This window comes from Sander lucioperca, chromosome 7 (genome assembly GCF_008315115.2).
Source record: "Sander lucioperca isolate FBNREF2018 chromosome 7, SLUC_FBN_1.2, whole genome shotgun sequence".
Taxonomy (NCBI): Eukaryota; Metazoa; Chordata; class Actinopteri; order Perciformes; family Percidae; genus Sander; species Sander lucioperca.
In genome coordinates this window covers 30,673,802-30,699,847 of record NC_050179.1, presented here as the reverse complement: position 1 = coordinate 30,699,847, position 26,046 = coordinate 30,673,802, and the positions used below count along the sequence as shown (strand labels likewise).

Sequence of the window (26,046 nt, the reverse complement as noted above, 5' to 3'; positions counted from 1 at the left end):
AGCCCTTACTGACAGAAGTTACCGAATCCTGTCGTCTCTCCAGTTAGGGACTCTTCGTTTTTTATTTAAGGGGCTACCGGAGGAGTGTCATGAGGCATGACCCTCCCTAATAATGTATTGATGCCTTCTGTACTAGTGTTGACGAACTGACCAAAGAGCCAGTTAATTAATCACTGAACCGGGAGAATCGAGTGCCATACGCCAATGAACTGACTCACTCCTGTTTTTTTACCTCATTCGTGCCGTTGTGTGTAGCTGGTATTCTTCTGCTACTGTGTGTGTAGTAATCTAGCTCATTAGCGCCTCCACTGGAGTGTTGGTAGAATCAATCAGGAAATGGGCTACTGAACGAGACCGAATGTAACCGTGCAATAGAGCTTAGATCGGCCCAAAAAAATCAAGCCCGAACCTACCCGAGCCCGAGCACGTTGCGTCCGAGCCCGGCCCGACACATTAACTGTAATTATGAGCCCGAGCCCGATTTAAACCCGACACTTTTTTAATACGTGGGCCGTAATAACTGACGTTCTCAACTACAATTCCGAGTTGTTTGAACTACAAAAATCTGTTTAGAATAATGCAACAAGGACGAAGCCTTGCAAATGGATCTGAATGACGAAACGTAAAAAAAAGAAACAATGATGAACAACATATTGTTGTCACTGCCCACGACTTGTTTAAACAGCTTCCATACCTCCGACTTTCCTCCACACTTGCTCAAAGGTAATTCTCCTGTTTTTCTTTACATCTTCAAGCTCCATGTTGCACTTAAGATACACAATACAGCACAGCAGGCCCGGTGTGATGCGTGCGAGAGGAGGAGACTCCGCGCATGAAGTGCTGCATTTTGTAACTGCAGCCTAAATTTTGTACACATTTGTTACTTTTATATAGCTTATATATACATATTTATAATATTTCTGATTATGGCATAGCTTTCTCCCCACCCAATTAGGCTAAATAGGTAATGGATAAAAAAAATGCTTGATCAAGGGTCCGGCCCGGGCCCGGCCCGGCCCGAGGATAGTGGCGGAAATAATGCCCCGAGGCCGACCCAAGGTCGTGTCGGGCTCGGGTCGGACTCGGGCTTGGGCCGAGAATCTAAACTCTACCGTGCAACCGCTCGAGACCACGCACCAGGCTACTGAACGAGACAGTAAGGACCGTAACCAAGGGTACTGCATGAGTCTATATTCAAACGGGTGTCTAGGTTCTCGGCAAGTTTGAGTTATCAACCGATCCCAGAAGCCTTTATTTCTCATGCATCTTAGATGATTGCGCACATAGAAATTCATAGGTTACATTATCGATGGATATCACATACAAATACACGTCATGTTATCTTGGTAGTTATGTTAAGTTAAATGTTTGTTACATGGTAGGTAGGCTGACACAAGGAAACCGTGCACCAGGCTACTGAACGAGACCGTAACCGTGCCTAAAGCATGAGTCTATGTAATCAAACGGGTGTCTAGGTTCCTGGCAAGTCTGAGTTATCAACCGATCCCAGAAGCCTTTATGTCTCGTGCATTTTAAAATTGTGTTCAAGGAAATTCATAGGCTACATTACCAAGGGGAAAGTATTATATCACATACAAATACATGTAATGTTATCTTGGTAGTTATGTTAAGTTAAATGTTAGAAGTAAATGTTGCTACATGGTAGTTAGACTGTCACGAGGAGACCGCGCACCAGGCTACCGAATGTACTGTGGCCAGTGCGTGAGTCTAGTGTCAGTATGAGTGTATAAATAGTATGTCGAGACTGAATGTAACCGTGCAACCGCTCGAGTCTAATGTAATCAAGTGGTGTCTTGGTTCCTGGCAGGGGAAGTAATCGTGCGATCACCACCCCCCCGCCGCCAAGGGCATGTGAACCAGTGACCGAATCTATTAACTCGGTAGGCCAACCAACAACCGTCCGGTTGAACCAACTCGCGTAAAAGAGTCGGTTGTCCCATCACTATTCTGTACTGGTTTGCACTTAGCAAAGATGTACAGATAACTACTGCTTTTTTACAACCATGACATACATGACTTAACCTCTGCTTTCTCATCTTACACATCACACTCATATCACATCACATATTATGGTGGCCATTTCAGTAGATTTACTCACTAACGTTGTGTAAATACAATAAGCATGGAAACTAAATGCACACTTCCTGCATTACTGCATTACTTCAAATACTAAGTTACTCCTCTAGTAAACTAGTATTCACATGAAATAAAAAAGAAATTAAAAGTTAAAGCAACACTAGAGAACTTTTCCTGCTTCGGTCTACAGGTTGTCTCATTGGAACTACAACTGGAAACTTTATACATTGTTCTTCTGCTATTTCATTACCAAATTCACTTCTGAGAGTTTTTTATGCGAGAAATCAACTATGTAGATATGGGCCGTTTTACGAAACTTGATGGCTATGATAAATTTGGTCCGACTGTGTCGGAGTTCAGAAGCTCCACAGTTTGACGTGACAGCCGGCGGGTGCCTGCCCGGATCGCTGGCTTGCCGCCCAGCCTGTCCACCTTCACAGACCCGCTATGAGCTGGCTGGAGCTCTCTCAGGAGACTCACGGACAAAAGGCGTTTATTTCCCCAATCGTTTGTTTAAATAACTCAACACACATATCCATTATAAGATTAACTGGAACCTGTGGTTTTTATAAAGTTATAATGCTCCACAAGAGATTGTGGCCGTAACACGCTCGCTGACCGGCCACAGAGCAGGCAGAGGAGAGGGAGAGCGTCTGACAGGGCAGAAAGATACCCATCTCCCTTTGACAGTCTTGTAAATAAATGATAACATGTAAATCTGTCAGTCTTCCTCTATCATAGGCGCTGATTCATGTTTCCCTCCGTGGGTGCTCACGGGCGCACGCCCTTTAAAAAAACCAAAAATGTTTGCATTTCAGAACCTTAGGAAATGGACAGCGGCCGACACGAACACACATGCCTTTTAACTCGATAATAAAGTTGTAAAGTAGGCTATCTTTCAACTCAGGAAAGCGCCACTTCTCAGAAATACAGGAAGGATTGGAGATGAGAAGTGTAAATGGCACGTAACTGTAACGAACTGTTTTCGGTGAAAGTGCCTTTAAATTTTTTGCTCCATCATCCTGGTATAAACTGCAGAAACATCTTAAATTAGACTACCTACCAACAATGATACAGTTTAAAATTAGGATAAAGGATTACTTGAGTACTATATGCACATGTGCTGCTACTGAGTGCTGCTGGTAATTATGTGGAGATGATGTTAATTTGCCAACCTATTTTTTTCTGTTTTATGTTGTCTGTTTTTGCTGTATATTTTAAATATGGAACTTTTGTACTGCTGTCTTGGCCAGGACTCCCTTGAAAAAGAGATTCTGAATCTCAATGGGATTTCTCCTGGTTAAATAAAAAAAATAAAAAAGTAACCGCGAACAGCGCTTACAAGCTCCACTTAGCAACAACTGCAATGTTTAATTTTAAATGAATTTAGCCTACTGGCAGTCTGACACACGTGGATGCTCAGTATTTTCCGTGGGTGCTCCAGCTCGAGGCAACGTGAAACCTTTCAGCTAGTCAGCTTCATTATATTCCATCTTCATGTCAGTGACGATACTTTGACAACAGGTGGCGCAGTTAGCTATAGGGTTGTATTCTCAAAGAAAGCAACTCCAAACTCGTGTTGCTGTCATGTTGCAATTTTTGTTGGGTCAGACCCATCTGCTAGCAATGGGGGGGCCGAGACTGAGATCTGCATGGAAAAGTATGCACCAAACAAGCCACTTTAAAATGTAGCTGTTTTCATGAATGCAAAAAATGGGTGACCCTCCCCCCTAGACTAAAAAAGTTGGGTGACCCTCCCCTCAACACAGTATAAAAATACATGACCCTCCCCTATTTTCCTCCGGTCCATTCCATAAATACCGAACAGTCCCTTAGACATTTTCGTTGCCGTCTTTATGTAAATGAACAACTCTTGGATTTTTGTATTCTTCCGGTTTCGTGCCAGTCGATTGATAAGAATGGCATCAACAGGCCCACTCACTCGCTGTGAATTCTCAGGACAATGAGTTGCTCTATTCACACATGGGCTAAATCGGACATTACACAAACTTTATACTAGGGACCTGGCATGACCAACTGATTTGGACATTTGCGTTCTCACATACAGCTCCTCCAAGTAATGTCTAGATATGTTCACAGTTGTAGTGCATGTGTGAAAGGGGCTATGGATGGACAGTCAACAGTCAACTCCATTACCTCTGAAGATCTAAAGTTTTAATGAATGCATTATTTTCACATTTTCTCAGTGGATGCTTATCCTCTATGGACATTGGAAATTCTGCTAACACTGTGAAGAGTGAGTTGCCCTGAATTTAGCAGCACTGTATATGTGAATGACGTGTGCACTCACTAATTAATGACACCTAGAAGAAGAGGTGGGATTTTTAACACAAAATGTTCTGGGCACTAGAGGTTAAACAAACACTTACCAATCTGAGCCTCACGTGTCTCTTTACACAGGCGAATAAATATACAGTAACTTGCATTGAACAATTTTTGTCTGTTGTCCTTGTCAGCCATGTACCCAGGTGTCTGACAATGCGTTTTATATAGGAGAATTTATGACCCATCTTGACAAATACACAAGATCATGTTGCTTTAAACAGTACAGTATCCCCCCAAGCACCATCCCCACACCTTCATTAAGAATGCAGTAAAAAAAAAGAAAAAGCAGTAAGCATATGAATATTAAAATGAATAATGTATGGCTTTTGCTTTTGGCTACAGCAAGATCTAAGTCAGACAGGCTTCTTCTCGCTGCAAGTTTCAAGGAACTGCAAATGTCAGTTATATTTATACATTTAAAATGTACGCTGTATTTTCTACTTTTATTCATTAACATTTTTAACAGTGAAACAAGACATATTCAGTCAAAGACAGAGGGACAACATTTTTGATTCAGGGTCATATAAATAGTGTTTTGTTTTCCTCAAAGCATTCAAACCAATACTCAAGCCCTGACGCTGCAGACACATATTCAATATTTTGTGCTCTCTCGCACACTGCTCTCTGTGTCTCAGCAGACAATGCACCACAAAGTTGGCATTCATTTGTTTAATCTGATTTCATTTTAAGTACAATATATACAATACAACATTTGAAATGATACGTGTAAAAATATATATGTCATCTTACAATACAGTACCATTTAGAGAACGATGGAAAGTAAAACAGACACAGAAACAACATCTTAACACACTCGCTCCACCTAACAATATACAGCACATGTGAACTCCGAACCTGTTGTAAGGTAGTATCGGTAGGCTTCTACGTACAAACCCAGTACAATTTCATTAGCAGAAGCTGAACAATAATTCATAGATCCTGACGTATAAAAGAAGTTGTTTTATCCACTGAAAAATCATTTTGTTCATGCACTTTGTACATGCTCCACTGGAAGACAGCTCACATTTCAAATAACTCAGGATCCACACATCATATTGAAGCTTGAAGCTTTGGGAATCAGACCCTCACAGCCAATTAATACAAATAAACAAACTTAGACAGTTACCTGCCTGCAAGTTTTTCACAAACGCCTGCCCTTTTTGTCACAGAGATCTGCCGATGTAGTTAGTGTTTAATTCTTGACAAATGGACAGCGAAGATGGCTATTTATTAGCTCTAAGTACTCAACAAGAGGAAGGATTATCCTTTAGTATTAAGTGAAATATATCCTAAAGCAGTGTTGTAGTCAAGTTACCAACAGTCGAGTCCAAGTCAAGTCTCGAGTCCCCAGTGTTCGAGTCCGAGTCCAAGTCTGAGTCACCAAAGAAGAGGCCGAGTCGAGTCCAAGTCGAGTCCCCATTACCCGAGTTTGACTCAGAGTCGAGTTACGAGTCCAGAGAATTGCGACTTGAGTCAGAGTCAAGTCCAAAACCAAGACTTGAGTCCGAGTCCAGGACTCGAGTACTCCATCACTGCCTATTACACATAAAAGTAGTCAGAAACTTCATCCAACTTCCGAATCCCATTTCATGAATGCTTAAGTCAGATTACATAAATCCTTGAGTCCAAGTCCAAGTCATCAGTGCGCGGGTCCAAGTCAAGTCACAAGTCAAGAGCATAGCAACTTGAGTTGGACTTGAGTTCAAGTCCCGGATTTGAGTACTCCCATCAACTGGAGTACTCAACAGTATAACTGATCCTGTGCACACTGTTCACTCAAGGCCCTAGTATGGATTGAGGTTTCCAAACAGGCTGCCAATAGCAAAGAATGCTGTGCGCAGCAGTTTGCTGACATCCAGTTGAGGAATTTATGCAGCTTTTGTTGTTATCCCCAAGATGTAAATCTGTCCATAAACCTGCATCGTGCAGCTAGTTTTAGCTGGTATCTTATTTCAAATAGAGATCAGACAGCAATTTCTCCTCCAAATATATCAGCTTCACAACACATTTGCTCTACTTGGGCATGAGGCGTATCAAAGCCATCCATTACATTTGTAAAACAGCTAACTGCCCTGCGGTGACATCATGTGTTTATAGCTCATAAGCAGGTAATACTAGGCTGAACTGGCACCATGGTGTGCGTCATAAAGAATACCACACACGCAGCACAATGTAAATTGTGTGTCCGAGCATCATCCATTCAAACAAGATCCCCCTCCAAGGAGCTGATCCATGCAGGTCACAGAATCATTCACCAAAATGAATAGCGACTTTTCAAGGGAAATGCTGAAGAAAAACAATAAGCTATATTGTGTTGGTGGGCATTCTAATTTCATTTCAGATGGCACATGGGGGATTTGCTGAGGAAGGATTTCGAGGTGGTGGTACAAGCTAATCTACGAAAGGTCTCGATCTGTGACACTGAACAAGACCTTGAGGGAAAACACTGAACAGCTGGCTATTGCAACAGCGGAACAAAGCTTTGCTAAACCGTCGCGGCATGCTTAATGACGATCTGCTTTCACCTCATGTTCCTAAAGAACGTCAGTGTTATGTAAACATTTACCTCTTTATTGCATTGTTGAGTGATGCCATTTCAATGTAGAAACTAATCTGTCACTGAACATTGCTCACCGTCGGCTCCTAATTACATGAACGTGGAAAATGACAGGGTTATTTTCGAAGCGCGGCTCTGAATTGCTTCAAGCATCACGGTGATGATCAGTTAACATGTGCAGTGTTAATTCTTGCAAATGTTTGCTGTTTAAGAACATGAAGCAAGGTGGGGAATTTGAAAAGGATCTTCAAAGGAAAGCCAAGCAAGTTTCCCCAAAGCAGCAGCAGACTGCATGAAGCGAGAGCAAAGATCACAGAGAGGCAAACTACGTAGGAGCAGAAACATTGGAGTTGTGAGAGTGCAACATTGGGAAAAGAGCGAATTGAGATCCTATAGCTTCAGGGGAGATGTTGTTTTGCTGGTGTAGAGAGTGAGGCAAACACAGACCAATTTACTGGGGGAAAATTGTGCTATGGTGGAAAAAAAAGAGACCTAAGAGCAGACCTGGCCTATTCTTCACTGTGCAATCTAATCTCAGCTCTTGGAGAAGATGGGTGAAAACAAACATTGTTCTCCTGTCAGCAGCCCTGACGGAACATACAGCGCCAGTAAAAGAGCTCATCCCACTCCCAAGCTTGCCTCAAACACAATGAAGAAGATGATTAAATTAGGGAAAGAATGTTTGAAGCTGAAAAAGTTAGCTGTGACATGATGAATATTCAAGACAACAATGACCTCTGATACTTGTTCTGGTGGGTTTTCAAGCTGGAAAATAATTAAGGGCCAAATGGGGACATTGTCAGAGAGAAATCCCAGGGCTACACTTGCAGGCTTGATATCAGTCATGAAAAATTGCAGAAGACACAATAGCTTTAATTGGATGATATTTTCAAGGAGAACCTGTTTCTAAAAAGTATTTAGTTACTCTTCCTAATAACTATCCTTTCCCTACATTTATAGACAATTAGTGGTTCATAATACAGTGGTCGAACTGTATTAAATCAGTAGTATGCTGTTCCATAAGTGAGATTTGTCTTCATTTCTCCCTTGAAGCACCTTTCTGAAGAACCTTCCATAATATTCATGAATAATGCATCGCCCACGAATGACTTACAGATATGTTGTCAAGGTGCTGTGTAGGGCTGAGCGATATGGTTGAAATGAATAATGATAATGATTGATGATGATGATGATAAGGCTGGTGTGATTCTATATATTTGTCATGTCAACAAATCCCATGAAAAGACAAAAAAGCCCAAAATGTCCATCTCTCAGTAGTTTCTGACTTCCCTACCCTGTCTACGGATCTGTTTTCAGCTGCGGATTAATACACATTTGGTGCTCAGTGATTCTCAATTGGGGGTACTAGTACCCCTAGGGGTACTTTGGAGTACTGCAGGGGGTATGTGAGATTTCTTTATGCATAGTTACTAAAATAATTATAGTACAATAATGATGATTTAGTGATGGATTCTAAACATTTGAATTGTAGGCTAGCATTTAAGTGTTTTTCAGCTACTATGTCGTTGTTTAGCCTAAACAGGCGCAGCACTGTACTTCTTTATATTAGCTTTTTCTACCTAAAATGTTTTGCCCCGTTTAGGGTTGGGGTTAGTCAGTACTTGGCTGAAACAATATTTCAAAAGGGGGTACATTATTGATTAAAGTTTGAGGGCCACTGATTTAGAGTACAGCAGCATGATGGTGTATGACGGATTGACTAAGTAATATCTTACCCAATAAAATGGTATGGCTCACTGATTTTGGACAACAATGGAGGTCTATGGCACATAGGAAAAAGATATATAAGACTTTGGCTACATGACACTACTTGTTAGTGCGATCAATTTATTGTTGGTGTTGGTCTTTTCACAGGATTTGTACAGAAGAATGTCATAATATCACTTAAAGTTGGTAAAACACAACCCTGAATTATCGTCCAGCCCTATGTTAAGGACAGCTATCAAAATCTAAATGAAAGAAAGAAAGACAGAAAACAAATGTTCATGAATACTCTGAGGTCAGCTGAATAGTCCATACGAATGACTTGGAAGATGCTCCACTAAGGTTACAACTTGCAGGTATAAAAACTATAGATTGATTTGGCAATCAAAATTATTATAAATAAATACATACAAAATGAATAAATAAACCTGGAAATACATACATTAGTAAATAATAATAATAATAAAAACCTTTGCCTCTATGACATACTAAGAGTCTTTGTTTATAGTCCTTATTGGCTGGGGGGTTGTGTAGTCCATAAACTAATACTTCTAATAATGAGCCATTCTTTCTGACTGGCTGTCACCACAATGCGAACACACTCAATGTCGAAGGCAATTTTGTGGTCTACGTCTTGAACCTCAATGTTGCCATTTTTAAACTCCCCTAATGTAATATAAGAGGAACACTGTTTCCCTTTTTTAGTCCCAACTAGTTTCTCTCCAACTTCCAGAGCTCCGTGGTGAAGAATGTCATTCTGACGGTCGTCAGAACCAGTAGCAATCTTAATCTTACTAATTTTGGTAGATTTATTAAAGACTATGACAAAGAAATCTCCTGTGGAAGGAGGCTTCCCCCAGAAATATTCATCAACAGTGCTGTAAGCCTTGGTGGCGTCATAGTTTTCAAAGACGTTGATGTTTGTGAAGAGGCTGGCAGGAGGGTTGTCAGGGATGTCTATGGAGTCTTCCTCAAAGTCGTCGTCTTTCAGCTTGTTCTCTGCTCCTTTGTAAGAGGAGTAGTAGCCCATGTGCTGGAACAGCGAGGGCTTGAAGCGGATCACGTCCTTCTGGGCCAGCAGACCCCTGAAGTGGATGAGGAGCCAGTCGCAGGGCATTTCCTGGTAGAACATGAGGAGGAAATGAGCCAGACGGGGCAGGTCTCTGGAGTGGTACAGCTTCCCGATGTAGCCCAGCTTGGAGAACTCCAGCATCACCCAGTAGGAGCCTTCTCTGGAGGTGATCACCTTCTTCAGCGCCGTCAGGAAGTTCCTGGAGCAGCGCACGTCATCCTCTAACATCATGTAGAAGTGAGAGAGGTTTGTGCAGAAGTTGAGGAGGAAAGCGTAGTCCACGTTCTGCTTAGAGCGGAAACGGACCCGGTCCTCCGGGTCATTGTAGTTCCTTTTTAGCCCGTCCAGAGACGGATAGTACTCCTCTGGTGCCTGGATCACCAGGAGGCGTCCGGCTATGATGTGGTGGGCATACTTCCTGGTGATTTCCTGCACCAGGTTCTCACACCAGACCAGGTCAAAGTCTGCCAGGTGGACCACAACTACAATCTCTTTGAGTTCCTCGTAACTGGACTGATCAAAGATGGATTTGATCGTCTCTAGTAGGTAGTTTCCTCTTTTTCGTTTGACTGATGAAAGTCCAATGGTGAGATACTCTGTGTACAAAAATGAGCATTTCATATTATCATGATGTAAACAGAAATGCTTTCAAATGACCAATTTGAAGTATATTGTATCGTCATGCAATGCCGGGTTGGAGAAGATTAATTATTTCAAACTCAAGACCGACAAGTTAACCGTTTAACCGTTAACCGACAACAAGATTTTTGACCGATTAATACTCAGACAGTGAAACGGTTAAAAACAATATTAATAAAAACATATATATATATTTTTTTGACACTATATCGATGAGGAAGGGCGGGTTAAATTGGCCGTCCTACACACAGAGTCACCTGGCAGACACACAGCTGACCATCTACAGGGGGATGTGGTGGAGATGGGCTTGTCCAGCTGCGGTTCCAGGAAATTGGCGGCATGTGTCCGCGGCAATGCACGCAACATTGTGGCTGCGAGACCGTTACAAGTCTGCAGCCCTCCACAGACGCGGAAAGTATGTCCGAGTGCCCTGGATGGGTGAACTGGGACTTTGAGTTGCCTTTAATTTAAACGTTTGCTGTAATTTAAGCATGTTTGTTATTGATCTTGGGAATAGTAGTTTGACAAAATAATCTTAACTCATGTCCTCGGACCTCAAAATAGAGTTTATTCTAGGTAAAACATAAAAAACTAAATCATGGTACTCTTGAGAAGAGGAGTGTATAGTGTTTAATTTTGAGGTAAAAATGTCTCTGTGGAGCAGTTGCATTTTATTGCTGTGATTTAAATCCGCGCGTCACAGATTTTTACGTTTTAGTTCTTATTCTCAGTTCATGTTCACAACTACTGTATGACTTATTGTATTTCCCCATGCTCATAAAGACAGTCAATGCAAATTTCTCTTCAAACAAACACTAAACTTACTCTTGCGGTTCAGTGGGGTTCCAGCGAGATAACGATAAGTGACATTAATGCTTCCAGAGAAGTTACTCAGGTCTCTGAAGGTGTGAACGTATCGCTCTGAGCTCGAAGGGTGGACGGATGTTTCCCGTAGCTGTCTCTTATCCCCTTCCTGGAACACAACATGAAAAACACAAACATTACTTCATATTATGAACAATAGAGAAAGGTGTCATAACTACTGCAGAAAAGGGACAGGAAAGTCATCCTAAAAATTTCAATTTCTACTGTAAATAATTCAGTTGAGTGTTAAAACCAGCCATTTGTTTTCTTAAAATTACATCCTGTACAAACTTGAGACAATATGTGTTTTGATGTGGCGGAGCTAACCCTAGACGTTTGGAGACAAAAGGAATCTTAAAACCCCTTCAAGCAGTTTGCAAAGCCAAACAAATGGACTTCAGAAGAGCACCAGAGAGCTGGAATGTGAACTACCTCTTAATAATTTAAATAACAAACACAGATAATGTACTGTGATCACCAAGTTTTGATGGCATCATGAATAAGAAATACATTGTCTGGATTTCAACTTGAGTCCATGTTATGAAAATTTAAACATGTTTCCTTTAAAACCAAGCAACTATAAAAGGGACAACATGGGCGGAGTGAACACATTGGGTTTTAAAAGCATATTTGGCCAATTTGTTGCTCAGACATTAGAAAGGAATACACATTTGTAGTAAGAGTGTATCCTCTTATAGTAAAATCTTTATTTGGTAAATGCTTGCTAAAGACATACACAACACAAATGTACTAACCAGCACGTAGCCATCTTCAATGTAGAGGTTCAGGAACAGGAGGAAGGTGATGAGGAAGCCGAGGAAGGGAATAGTGGAGCGTTTCCGCAGACACCTCATCTTGTCCAGGGATTTCCACACCAGCCTCATGCTGTACACACTCTCACTGGGATCTGCATGAGAAGAGCATGAGAAACGACAAGTTAGACCGGCTTGCTTTGAATGTCGTCAGCCCAAGACGCTGCATGCTAATAATTTGCCTTTTTATCAAGCATCAACAGATTGTGGTAGAATTAATTTTTGGGACCATACGGCCATGTAGGACGTGATTATCTTCCAGTAGCATCATAATTATTCTTCAACAGACTACTAATGATGTGTGATAGAGTGGTGTTTTTTTTCCTTTTAGGGGAAATATGTTAACCAAATCTTGGCAAATGACTTGAGAGAAAAACTTAAGTCACTGCAGGACATCAAGGATATGAACATGCCAAACAATGGATTACTGATGCAAATAAAACATTTCTTCACTAATAACAATGATAATATACACCATTTGGAAGCATCCACATCCCCCACCCTACTGGTATTTGTAGCTGTGCAGTGATGAACGGTGGTGCTGTAGTCCACGGCCAGCATTTCAATATAATCTTTATACTACGATGGTCAAAAAGAGTTGCTTCTGTCTGCTCTTATCAGCTAGCTTACTCCTATTTGATTTTGAAAATGTGACTTTTCACTTCACGATATCAAGGGAAAAGCCAATTAAAGTTCCATTTTAGTTCACTTTATTTCAGATTTGTGTTCGATAGAAGAAAAACAAACACAAAGATGAGAAGAAAAAGAGACAAAATGGAGTATACAATGGATGGTTACTTTCATTAATTCATTTACATTTATCAATTATATTATGATTTATCAATCAATCATTTATTTTACAAAAGAAAAAAATTTGGAGAAAATGCCCCAGATGTGACATTTGATTAATTAAATTTTTCTTCTGACCAACAGTCCATTACTCAAAAGTATTTAACTTACAGTTACATAGCCAAAAACAATCTTCTCATTTCAGAAGATGGTATCAGTTTGGCATTGCTTGATAAAGGACTTACATTATTGATAATTAATGTCAATAAATGTTATGTCAATCAATTGTTTTACCATTTTTATTTTCACCCCCCGCAAGGTAGGTTATGGTTTGTTTTGTTTGTCCGCAGGATTACGGCAAAAATATTGACTAATATTTAAAAAAAAACATGCAAGACCACATCTGCTGTATTATCATTATGAAGGACAGCGAGATGGCGGACATAAGGGCCAGACGAGATCTCAGAAGATGTTTTGTTGGAGTTTTTTTTTTTTTTAAGATAATTTTTTGGGCATTTTAGGCCTTTGTTTATATAGGACAGCTTAAGACATGAAAGGGGAGAGAGAGGGGGAATGACATGCAGCAAAGGGCTGAAGGGCGGAGTCGAACATGCGGCCGCTGGGTCGAGGACTAAACCTTTATACATGGGCGCCTGCTCTACCAGGTGACCTACCCAGGCACCCGGAGCTTTCTTTTAAACAACTATTTAATGCCATAATCAATTAACAGCTACTATAAATAACAGGGAAACAGGAGGTTGTTGTGAGTGGAGAGTTGTGTAGAAGGACACAGGATGGACACAACACATTCTATTGGAAGTATTATTACCTTCTTTTTTGAGAGTCAGATTTATGGTGATAGGATGTTATAACATTGTTTAGGTACAACTGGTACATTTTCTTTTGCTCCCATTCCCCTGTAGGTAATGTATATGGGGGGGCAAAAGCATTACTGGCTGTCAAAAGCCAAGCACAGAAACACATGAAGTCATACAGAAAATTTGAATTATACCCCTTAAGTTGTTAATAAATGATATGTGGGGTGTTCCCTATCCAACACAGATAAAACAAAGCAATCACAAAGTATATCTGATGTCGACAGCTAAACCTACATACTGTATATCAGCAGTCTTAAGTAGCAATGAAAGCTATAACATGTACAGATTTCAGCTAGAACAGAATATGTTTTAGGCTCAGTCACCACAGGATGGGCAACTCCTCATAGCAACTGTACAACTGCGACAGATTGAGGGAGAAACAGCCAATAAACGGCGGCAGCAGAAGTAACAACCTACAGATGTAACAATGGCGTTAGTCTTTTCTCTGCCGGCAATTAGGCATCAGCATGCGCTTTTGTTCCATTGCTGCAAAACCCCAGAGATGCCTAATAGAATACAAACTACCTCTAAGCTCAGTTCAATGACCACACACACATCGATCACTCGCACCAGGAGTCAGCCCCACCTGGGATATGGCTAGTCAATACCTCTTTGTGCATACTTGAAAACTGAATTTAACATTTCCATCCAATGCGGCCTGTTCTGTGCAACGTTCTAAGCAGTGTGAATTAATGCAGCCGGCAATTACAATATTTAGCAGTTTTTTTCTGCAGTATAACAAACTGAATGAGCATCACTACCTACAGAAAATGTTCATATCTGCTTTAGTTATGAAGTAGTTAATAGCTGCAAAAATTCAAAGAAATAGTATCTAAGGCATGTGTCTTTTTACATTTCAAATGTGTTTAAATGTTTGTTTAAATTCAAAAGTTTAAATGTATGCAGCCCAGAATTTCAACAATTTAATTAAATCAAGAAAGGATTCAGTATGAAGTGGTTGGATTAGACTTCTCTTTTTCAAAAGATTCTCTGAAGATTTGTGTATAACAAGCCAAAAAGAGGAAAAAAAGAAATCATATGGAGCACAATATTCCAAACATTGAATTGGCTGGCATTCAGTGTTGGAAGTACTCAAGCACATATTGCCAGTCTTAGAACAGTTCAACCCTTATGTCTTATTGGCTAACTTCATGTTACCCTCAGCCTAACAAGAGCTCATCTTCTGATTTAACAGTTTGACAGACTGAGGAATGAACTCTTCATCTTCCTTTAGATGGCAAAAGCGGATATTCTCCAAATAAATATGAGAACCAAATGTAATGCTACCAGCTAGCATTTACATTTGTCTATTCAAGTGTTTCACACAAAATAATCACATTTGTAACACTATAGACAATCTATCTTTCTTTGTGAGCTATTGTGTTACCAACAAAGTGTCAGTATGAGGCCCCCAGGAACTGCGCCGGGCTTTGAAGCAAATTGAACATAGTGGAACAGTGGAATTGCAACTCCTGGACCATCATGTGATGGCCCCCTGGCCCAAAAAGACTTTCCCCAATAGACTTACATGGGGAAAAAGATGTGTGGACTTGTTCGACCATGCGAACATAGCCTCCATATTTCATTCCTTCAACCAACGTCTTGAAAAGGTCGACGTTGCGATGTTTGTGCATATCCAAAAACCTGTTGATATCAAAGTCTTTTATAATGTTGAAAAGTAGCTGTGTTTCTCCTCCCTTTCTTTTGGGCATGCATCTCTACCGCAGCCTTGTTGGCTGGTTGGTTTGTGTACAACAACCATAGCAACGCCGTAGCTGATCGTAAGCTGCAAACAGGCAAGAGGCCGTAAACTCGGCCTAAACTGCGTTAAAAACCCAGCTTGAGATGCATATTCCGGCTGTGCTGTATATATGTCCAAAGAATGCCTCTAAAACCCGAATAATACCGGCATATCCCACGTCTTAATCCGAAAATGCTAAATTCGGAAAAAGACCTTGTTTGGAATATCCAAACGGAATATGCTGTTTATTCTGAATATTGTCATATTCGGAATAATAGTGCAATATTGATGTTCATGTAAACGTACTCATTGTCTCCATTATGTGTGTGCCATGTGTCCAGTAAATTGCAGAGTTTTGCTGGAGAAAGCTGAGTGTAGCATAATGATGAGAAGACTCATTAGAGCCACTTTGGAGGAATCTCAGCTGATGGCTACAAGTACGACTACGAGTCCTCCTGACACTACGGCTCAGGTAACTCTTGCCTGCCTCATCTTCTTTGGTGAGAACTCAGCAGCAGCATAAGCTATGTTGAGTCTCCTGACCTACTATAAAACTAAATGGTATTCTGTGCGTGATCCAGCGGGAGAGCTACAATTAAACAACTTCTCTGCTTCGTGTTAGAGGGGAGTTGATCTCTCAGATTGGAGTTTTGGGTGTCTATCCTGATGATACAAGACAAAGTGAAGCGCCTCTCTTGTTTCAATAATTCAGTATGGGCTCAGAGCAGGAAGAGGATGAGATGCTCATCCTGCCAAAGGCACAGCTGGGAAACATGCTCGCTTCTCGTACCCCAGATTTAACGGTGACTGAGATGCACAGCAGAATACCTAAAACATTATCATCCCTATCTCCAGTGTACTGTTTATTCTTGGAACATGCTAGGATATAGAATAGGTATATATATGGATATATGGATGACTCAGTGGAGCATCCATTAACAAGAGGGAGGGAGGCATGTATTTGTTGTTGTATGCATTCTTGTGGCATGAATCCAGTGTGGAACTGCAGCAGTGAAATGCACTAAGTGTGTTTTAATGGGTGTGTCATCCTGGCAGTCACACACTCCCTCAGATGTCTCTAGCACCATTTCAGGACACAGCACACTTCCAGCAGGCTAGGGCTGTTAAATATCCATTATGCACTGTGTGTGTGTGTGTGTGTGTGTGTGTGTGAGAGAGAACTGGACCAAATAAACCACAATACTGCCTCTCTGCTCGCTTATACCCAGCAACGTGCTGTGCACTTAACTCGTATCAGCTGTCTGTCCCAAACTCCTTTTGAAAACTGTGCTCAATAAGAGGTTAAATCCTGTTAGATTGACATGAAGGGAGATTGGTGGCAACAAAACTGTGACAAAAGCAGAGTGTGCTAGCCGTAAGGGACCTCACAAATTCAATTACAATTTCATTCTTGTGGCTAAATCTTCAATTTGATCAACATTTCTCAAACCTTGCATTTTTTTAATTCAATAATCTCTGTATTTTGTTGTCTTTTTAATACAATTTTGGATGTAACACATACAGTCACACCCAGCTAGGAGCCAGAATTCATTCTGATTGTTGCTACAGTTGCTCCTGAAAGAGATAAGATAGAAAATACGCCCAGAAAGCCCCCCCCCCTCCCCCCCACACACACAAATCCTCTAAGGAAACTATCACCTGGTTGTATCACACCATGACTTGTCCCTTAGGGCTGGGAAATGCTCGCAGCTGGACATCTTCTACCCATCAATCCTTGACGTCACAGCAAGCTAAATATTTTTTTTTGTTGCTGTGCAGAAAGATGAAATGGAAACTGGAAAATGATGTGAAGACCTCTGTATTGACTAGTATCATGATGAAGATGAAAAAAATGTATGTTCCCAATGTTTTCACAAAGTGCGTTGTACAATTAGGAGCATTGAATTCTTGGAAATCATGTAACACCATCAGCCAAAATATGATGCAGCTAAATGAGTGTCATATTTTAAGTGCTGAAACTAATATTTATATATATAAATATATAAATCTATTGTTTTGCCTGACCAATAGTCTAAAACCAAAATAAATATATTTAATTTACCATAATGAAAACTCAGCAAAAAATCCCACGTATGATGAATCATGTAATCATTTCAACACTAGATACAGGACAGCATATCTGATAAAGTAGGACCTAGTTTTTATTACAATATTCCTTTTTTGTGTTCCATGCAAAAAGTAAAAGTACCTTGGCAAGCTATCTATGGATTCACCCTCAATGTCCTCCATGCTTCTCTGGCAGCCCATATGAGATGACTGATCCAGGAATTGTCTTCCTTTCCCCAGCTACAACCCTTCCCTCTAATGGTGAAATCTGACAGAGGCAGACTTCAAATGGAAAACAAGGAGCTCCCCAGTGAGGAGAAGGCAATTATGGTCTGGCCTGATGTGCAACCTAATGCCAAGAATACTATATCACACCAAAAAAAACAAAAACAAAAGACTTTCCATTCCATCTCCATTCGTAATGGCTTGATTGTTGCCGCGTGGAAGCAATCCTCCTGCATGCCAACGATACCACTATTTGTTTTCGGGTACTGTAAAAGCGGAGTGAAGAGCAGAGTAAATGGAAAAAAGGTCAGGATTGCGCACAGCAGCACTAACATGCCACAAACATGAGTCAGGTTCCACAGTAATTTCACATCCCTTCTTCCGAAGGTTGTTGCTTTAAAGTTATTTCAAAATAAAATAAAACCACAATGTCAAGATGCCTTTGAGAACACGTGGCTTGGCTGAGGAGTAACACCTGCAAACCTGAATGTGAAAAAAATCTGAATAGATTGCTTTTTCAAAAAACATTTGTGTACGGCATGATGCATTCATTCCTTTGAATGCCGGCAGGGAACTGAGAGAGGCAGAATATTAATGAAGATACGATTTGAAAATAAAATGTTCTCCTCCGGGAGTCTCAGGTACACACAACATCGAGTCCCTCCATGTGTTATTCAGAAATCAAAATAACCTCTTAACAAATACTTTTCTCGCCTGCTTGAATCAACTCTCAACTTTCAATGTAGGCCACGCCGTTTTTTAAAATGTGAAGCTGCGTTTCCGTAATGGGAAAACCTAGATGGAAAACTCATTGTGAATAGAAAAAGATTTCTCCCACATTTCATCTTGTTATCTGTTTTACATTATTTCCCCTGGGTATCCTGCACCTTGCAGATATACAGCTCTGCACAAATAATCAATTAAGCCTGCAGATTTGCGGGGATTCAGCAGTTGCTTTGTGTCAGGCCTTTAGCCACTTTCAATGGATTTTCTTTCTAGATAAAAAAAGCCTAGAGTAACAAAGGCTTTTGTTGATAACAAAATTGTGGCGCAGGGCGGATTCGTAAATCCCTTTATTATGAAATGGCTGTTTCGTTAATAATTCAAATTGGTCAAACAGTTTACCAATTACTACATTCTTACAGCCTGCCCGACAAAGGAATCTGTCATCTACAAAGACTTAGCAACCATTGTCAGACATCCATGCCCCATATAGAAACATGGAAATGATCTTCATTATCGTGATGCAGTGGGGAATTGTCAGTGAGGTGTGGTAAATTAAAGCCTGAAAGCTGTGTTACTTGCAGGTCCACCATGTAATTCCTGTAAGCCATGTGCCACAACAGCCAATCATGTTTGAAGTGGATGACCAGTCATCTCCACAAAAGGTAATCATCCAAAGGGAGTCATCATGTCTTTTGAGGCGACAACACAAACTCTTATTTTCCCTTTGTTTCTTGCTTTGCGTCTGCAAGCTGTCAAGTGGTTTTCTGATCATAAAATTGTCCCAGACACGGTGTGCTTTACCAATCCCATCTGCATCAAACTTTGCAAACACACGACAGCAGCAGCAGCAGCAGCAGCAGCAACAGCAGCAGCAGCAGCAGCAGCAACAGCAGCAGCGCCGCTTTCCCCTATCGCCTCCCTGTGCTGGGCCTGTCACTGCTGTAAGCAGTCTGAGCTCAATCATTCTAATGGGAGGAAGAGGAGGAGGAGGAGGAGGAGGAGGAGGAGGAGGAAGAGGAGGAGGTGGCAGTAGAAGAGAGAATGAGTGTGTGTGTGTGTGTGTGTGTGTGTGTGTGTGTGTGTGTGTGTGTGTGTGTGTGTGCTGAATGTGATGCATACCCCACGGACACGCTGTCCAACTGCGCCACCCTCCCCCCCACCACCACCAACCGCCACCGCCACCGTGGCCCTTGGGGGAGAAACAAGCAGTCCAGTGACAACGGCACATGCAGCTGTTCTCCCATAAGGTATCAGTGTGAAAGACAAGCCTTGGAGCATAACAAACCCCAAATGGTCTCTGATACAAGAATATTTCTAAGCACTGCCAAACAGCCCTTTTCTATTCCGGACGGGCCAGGTGTCCTTGCCCTTCTAAGCTCATACAGTGTGAGGACAGTGCCTTGTTCTTGTTCCAGGATGTGTTGGAGACATCAACAAGGCTTTTCCAATTCATCAGCATCAAGGCTTGTTTTTTTTCTTCCAGTGGCACAGGTTGCGCAAGCTGGAGTACATTCTCATGAAATACTGAGCATGTGCCACCCATTGATGCTACCTTCAGAGCAATCAAGCATCACAACGTTAAGAACAAATGGCTGTGGCGCTTTCACTGCTGCATTACAATCGCCCAGATCAACCAGCCTGGTCCAGAATGTTATTAAAAAAAAACTTCATCATATCGTTCCATATTTCCTTCCCTATTTGATTTCTACTTACTTGGCTGGAGAGGAAAAGTTCTTGTATCATTTATAGCTGCAAATGGACTCGTGCCATGTCTGGAGAGCCAATCCTTAACGCCATCAGTGATATGAAAGGAAGACTGCATTTATTATGAAAGACAAACTGAGTGCAATCAAAGAGCTTAATGTGTTGATGATGTGGCAACATACACAGTACTTTATTTATCACAGAGACCTGCCAAGAGGCTCTCGGACTCTCTGCAGTGATGGGAAGAGTCACTGACTCGATGTGAAAGAGATTGAAGATGCGGTTGCTACTGAAGCTTTCAGAATGTTGTCTGGATGTTCAAGGTTGGAGGAAAATATCAAAGCCTTTTGCCGTTCTAGCTGTGGTGAGCATAATGAGAACGGGAGGCGTGAGAAATGATTCATATGTAGCCGAGCCTCTCCACGGCCCTTCTAAGCAGTTAGCACTTTGACCCAGATTAGCACTCTGCCAGGGGTGCACTTGGGAGGGATGGCGGTGGACTGCGATGCTGTCTTGCTTATTTCCACAAGAAAACACATTCGACATGTGTACGCCCCCTGTCCACATGCAGACACATGCATATGCTCTGTCTCCATTTCTTCCCCATCCCTTGTGTGAGGTTGTGAAGATGCGGCCGGTGATATAAATTATTACCTACATCTGAGACACAAGATGATTAGTGTTTGCATATTGTGAAGTACTCTCCAGGGCAAACATAAGCAATTAGTTCTTTGTTATATCATATCTGGCTAATAGACTGTGTGTCTCACCAACTTCAAACTCCCTGACTGCCCTCTGTGCCTGACGTCATGTGTCATATGCTGCTGCTCCCCTGAGGCCGTTTACTACATTAAAAGCACAGACCCACTTGAATTAGCAGACAACAGCATGTCATCATGTCTACTCCATTAAAAAAACTGGACAGTGGCTACGGGCATGAGAGAGGATGGGAAAAATGGGAGGTAAGAGGCAGTTGAAGAAAAGGCTGGAGAGAAACCCCCTCTACTTCTCCTTCTCTCTCGCTGTCTCCATTTGTAAGACAGGTAAAAGGAAGAGGAGACTTGGCTCTGCCTTAAAAGCACTTAAAGAGCCAAGGTCACCTCCTGGTCAAATCTGTGAAATGAGAAAATGGCTGAAGGGGCAAGAGGCCGGTGGCAGATAACATGAGAATGCACTATCTTCTCGCAACACATTTAGTGCAGGGGAAGACGGGGCACTGGCAGGCTTTTCAAAAGGCTCCGTGTTGAAATGAGGACTGGAGACACAATAAGATGGCCCAGTTTCACCCAGTATGACAGAGCATACATGAAGTGCTCTTAGGGAATGAGCTTTTTGGTCAAGCAGAACGTAGACAGCCAAAGAGCTGAATGTGAGCTCACACAACTGGGGTTTGCATTTAATCACAGCGGCTGAAAGTAATCAGGTAAATTTAAAGGTGTAGTCTCCATTTCAGTCAAGAATCATTAGCATCATTAGGAAAATGCATCCTAAAACTGAATTGAAATTGTGCTAATCCAATTATTAGTAATATCAATATCTGAAAAATATTGACAACTATCTCCATTAGGTAAAAATCCAAGTAGTGGGTGCCCAGATAGTTCAGTTGGTAGAGCGGGCGCCCATATATAGAGGTTTACTCCTCAACGCAGTGGGCCCGGGTTCGACTTCGACCTGCTGCCCTTTGCTGCATGTCATTCCCCCTCTCTCTCCCCTTTCATGTCTTCAACTGTCCTGTCAAAAATAAAGGCCAAAAATAAATAAATAAATTATCTCTTGCCACTATGGGATCATAGATTTTTTAAAATTATATATTCCACCTTAAATTGCTTTTATGTAAATTATGAACCTGAATATGCTATGACCCAATGTGCCCATAGCATATAAGCCTTGTTTAATCACAGGAATAGTATCTCCTGGATTCCCGCTGTGATTTGTTATAACTCCAGATGGATGCATGTGTTTTAATAATGTGACTCAGCCATGTCCATGGCCAGAAGTCATCTAATATTGGTCCAATCTCATGTCACAGTAGTTTGAGTCTGATAGGCTTAGATTCATTAGTTTTTATGGACTTTTTAAAATTCCTCTACTGGGAGAATAATGGATGCTGGAAATATGAATTATTTGGTAGTCGATCTAGCTTAACCCACTGCGTGCTAACTTCCAAACACCAAAGCTAGCGACAAAAGCTAGTGGTCACCTGTTGAAAATAGTTAGTTTTCTCAGGATGTGGTGGTGACCAAAACCAAGCAAAAATGAGATTGAATATTGGAATTATATTTGCTGGATGTGTAAGTTTGCAGCTTATTGCTAAAAAGCTAGCCACATGAACTCTTTAGAACAAGAGCATGTCTGTTAACGTGTTTAGGAATTCCTCTAGTGCCCAAAAATGGATGAATGGCACTTTAAATTACAATAAGATCCCTAGTTACGCGAGAATAAGGCTGTAGTGTCCTAGCAGTTTCCTCATTATTCACTCTTTATGGAACAACGGCAGGATTAGTTTGTAGATGATGATCATTATCTCGCAACTCTCTTTGATCTTCTGAAATTCAACTTTAAACTAAAACAAAACTTCTTTGAAGGTTTTAATGTAACGCTTGGACAATATATCAAAATCACCAAACAGATACTTTTAAAATCAGAAACAAAATCAGTTTGAATACTTACATCATGCTTGAATGAAAAAGGTAGTCCAGATTAAAAATGATACACATATACACAATCAGCTGTTCTGAGATAATAGTAACATCATTGCATGGATTATGAAGGCAAACATAACATAAGAAAAACAGACCATTACTGACTTTAAACCTTCCAATGGATCACAGTAGTGTTTAAAAGTTAAATCAAGAAATCTGTAGTCTTTAAAGTTTTATACTTCAGAAGCAACCTTCACAATCCTAGAAATCACACATTCTTCTTCCTCCTGAACGCAGGAGAATGAGCAAAATTGAGATGTACAGCACACAACCTCAGAGGAGAAGCCCATGTTTCCTGCCAGCCTCACAGCCTTGAATAGCAGAGTTCTTCCGGAGGCGGCTCTTTGCTCAGACATTGACTACCTATCCCAGTGCTAGACTGATGGGAGAATATCCTATATCCCTGCATCCTCGGAAGTCTCCCATGTCTCCAGCATGAATATTTGATGAGAGATGTGTGGTACGGCCAATCACTAAAAGGCGTTTATCTCCAATACCCCTGACAGGGCAGCCCTTGCTGAGCTTCTCCTTTGGTAATCAAAAACAAATGTTTCATAGATCAAATGGCCCTTTCAAAAGAAGTGTTGATACCACTGTAATGTACGTATGGAAGATTAGCTCAGCTACATGCTGAGAATGCATTAGCATTCAAAATCTGATAAAAACACGAGACACATTCTTAAATCTTATCTTTTACATTTATGTTTTCCATTACAACCACCAACAAAATGATAAACTGCAGCCTATTTCTTTTTTGTACAACTCGCCTGCCTGTGTTTGTTGTGTCTGGCCTCCCAGGAGTCTCCAAGAGCACATGGTCTGTATTAATTAGCTATTCTGGGACTTATGCCCGTACTTATTCAACCTTAACGACCCTGTTTGTGCCACAGCAACATTACAGCGTTCAGCAATTTCCTGCGGTCATTGCGCAGACCTTGAGTTTTCCATCATCAGCCTATTATTTTATAACCTTGGTTATGCAAAACACTGTGGCATTTGTGATGACAGAAATGAGCTCCGAGGTTCTCGTAAAAATGCTATTCCAATTCTGCACCCTTTTAATGATACTGCAATTGAGCAATTATTTTACTGTAGTTTAACTATCACAGTTCCTTCTCTTCTCTTCTAGTATCAGAAGTGGGATAATCTTGAATCCCTGCTCCCAAACACAGTGACTTTTGAAGGCACCATGAAATTGTTGAGTTACTGTTAACAATCAACAACTTTATCAACCGCCTGCAGATGTATTATAGTCATTCTGTGCTATGGGGAAAGAAAAGTCTTTAATTTCACCTGTAAAATCCATCTCATCTTGTTAAGCTGCCCAATGGCCAACAGTAAAGCAGCCTACACATGATCCGCGGTAAAACTGTTCTACGCTGGCCGTTCCATTGTTTTCCTATGGGGAGCGCGCAGCGCTAGCCTTGGCACCGTCATCGCTCGGAATTGCCACCTTCCAGTCAAAGTTGACCCTTTAAGGCGCAACCATGGGCACAACCAATTCCAGAACGTTCCTGCGCTTTGCCTCTTTGCTCTGTGCCCTACCTCCCGGTTTTGCTGTGGATCATACGTAGGCGGTTTACAGGACAGAGGTTGTACTGGGCCATAACAAGGTGCCCTATGTGATACAAAATGGCGCTGACTGGCTGTATTATTAGTAGGGCTGTCAAACGATTCGTTTTTTTTAATCGCGATTAATCGCTGAATTTCTATAGTTAATCGCGATTAATCGCATATTTTATCACATGATTAAAATTCTATTATTTTGCATTTCAAACAGTTTTTAAGTACATATTAACAATCGAAAGCAATTTTTACCAGTGTATCTTGATTGGGAATCAAATGAATGCAAAGAAAGTTACTTTGTGAACTTGATTTTAAGATTTGTAATTATTTATTTACTGTAAACAAAAGAAAAATGTGTGAATCTGTCATTGTTGCACAATTCCTCCAAGTACCTAACTAAAAAACTAAAAATCCCTATCCTTACTAGAGTCAATATAGTTTTAGTAACTCCTAAATAATTTTGATTACTCACTGACGTCCAGTGATCACCGGTTAATGAGACAGTGTTTGCAGCACTTTGCAGCTGTTCCAGTTGGGCTGCTTTCTCCGTGTCGTACAGGCTGTGTATCCGTGAAAACTACTGTCCCCCTCGACGGCAACGAGACAGGTCAGAACATGCCAACCGTAGTACGTCTTTAAGACCTGAGTCCTCTACGATGCTGACAGGTCTGCAGTTAGTTGCCACCCGTTTCGCAAGAGCTGTAGTAATTTTTTGGGATTTGGTTTCATCCACAGGTTGGCAAGTAGCACTCTCCATTAATAGTGCTTTGCCTGAGTGGATAGCATGCTAGCGGGTAGCATGACGTTAACTTTACTACTATGCTTAGCTCCGTAGGTGGTAGCTCAAGCTTGACGTGCTTCGGTGATATTTTAATTCGGCTTTACACAATGTGCATATGGCTTTCGACTTGTCTACGAGCCGTCCGGGAGTTTTGGAAAATAAAAAGCTCCAGTCAGGATTTCATTGCTGCTGTCTTTCTCCATCATGCCTGTAGCCTGCAGCAGCAGGATGTGATACGAGGAAGTGGCAGCTTGATGATAAGTAACGGTGCTGCAAAGGGTCAAAATAGTAGCCTGTTAGGCACGACGCAAAGCCGAGTGATGTGTAAAATAAATTAATAAATGCCGTTTTTTTTTCCTTGCCTTGTATCAGCATTATCATTGTTACTAGTAATACTACTGTCATTACTTATAATTATTACTATTTGTTTGGGTGTTGAGTTATAACTGCAATTGCCATTACTACTCTGTGTTTATTTCCTTTCCTGAGCAATGCAGGGTTGGGTTTGGGGGTTTAAAAAAATGTTAAAATTACATGGTCTTTTGTACACCCCACTTCTTTTATAAAAATGTCAATAAAGAAATTGTAAAAAAAAATTAATGCGATTAAAAAAAATTAATCGCGTTAACGCTGACAGCCCTAATTATTAGGTAATTACACAAAGGCTTTTAGTCAGTGTCTATATAGTTTTTTCTTTTTTTGTCTGTTGTGTTTGAAACTGTGGTGGCAGTTTATTGCTGTAATCAGATGGAACT

The 26,046-nt window shown here is 41.1% G+C and overlaps 1 protein-coding gene and 1 long non-coding RNA gene across 8 annotated transcripts in view; both read right to left on the bottom strand.

Annotated features, from left to right (window-relative positions):
* Positions 1-4,872: 4,872 nt before the first annotated feature.
* Positions 4,873-8,176, bottom strand: LOC118495406. Its single transcript, XR_004897800.1, has 2 exons — positions 6,185-8,176; positions 4,873-5,979 (listed from the first exon to the last, which is right to left on the bottom strand). It is a non-coding gene; the product is annotated as an uncharacterized LOC118495406 (long non-coding RNA).
* Positions 8,177-8,681: 505 nt separating this feature from the next.
* Positions 8,682-26,046, bottom strand: part of LOC116046857 (mgat4 family member C) — a 112,113-nt gene continuing 94,748 nt past the window's right edge. For all 7 annotated transcript variants that reach the window (XM_031295322.2, XM_036002857.1, XM_031295325.2 and 4 more), the window contains 3 exons: positions 12,056-12,207; positions 11,262-11,409; positions 8,682-10,393 (listed from right to left, as the gene is read on the bottom strand). In XM_031295322.2, coding sequence (XP_031151182.1) covers positions 9,237-10,393; positions 11,262-11,409; positions 12,056-12,207 — 1,457 coding nt within the window. In that variant the 3' untranslated portion in view covers positions 8,682-9,236. The remainder of the gene's footprint in view (positions 10,394-11,261; positions 11,410-12,055; positions 12,208-26,046) is intronic.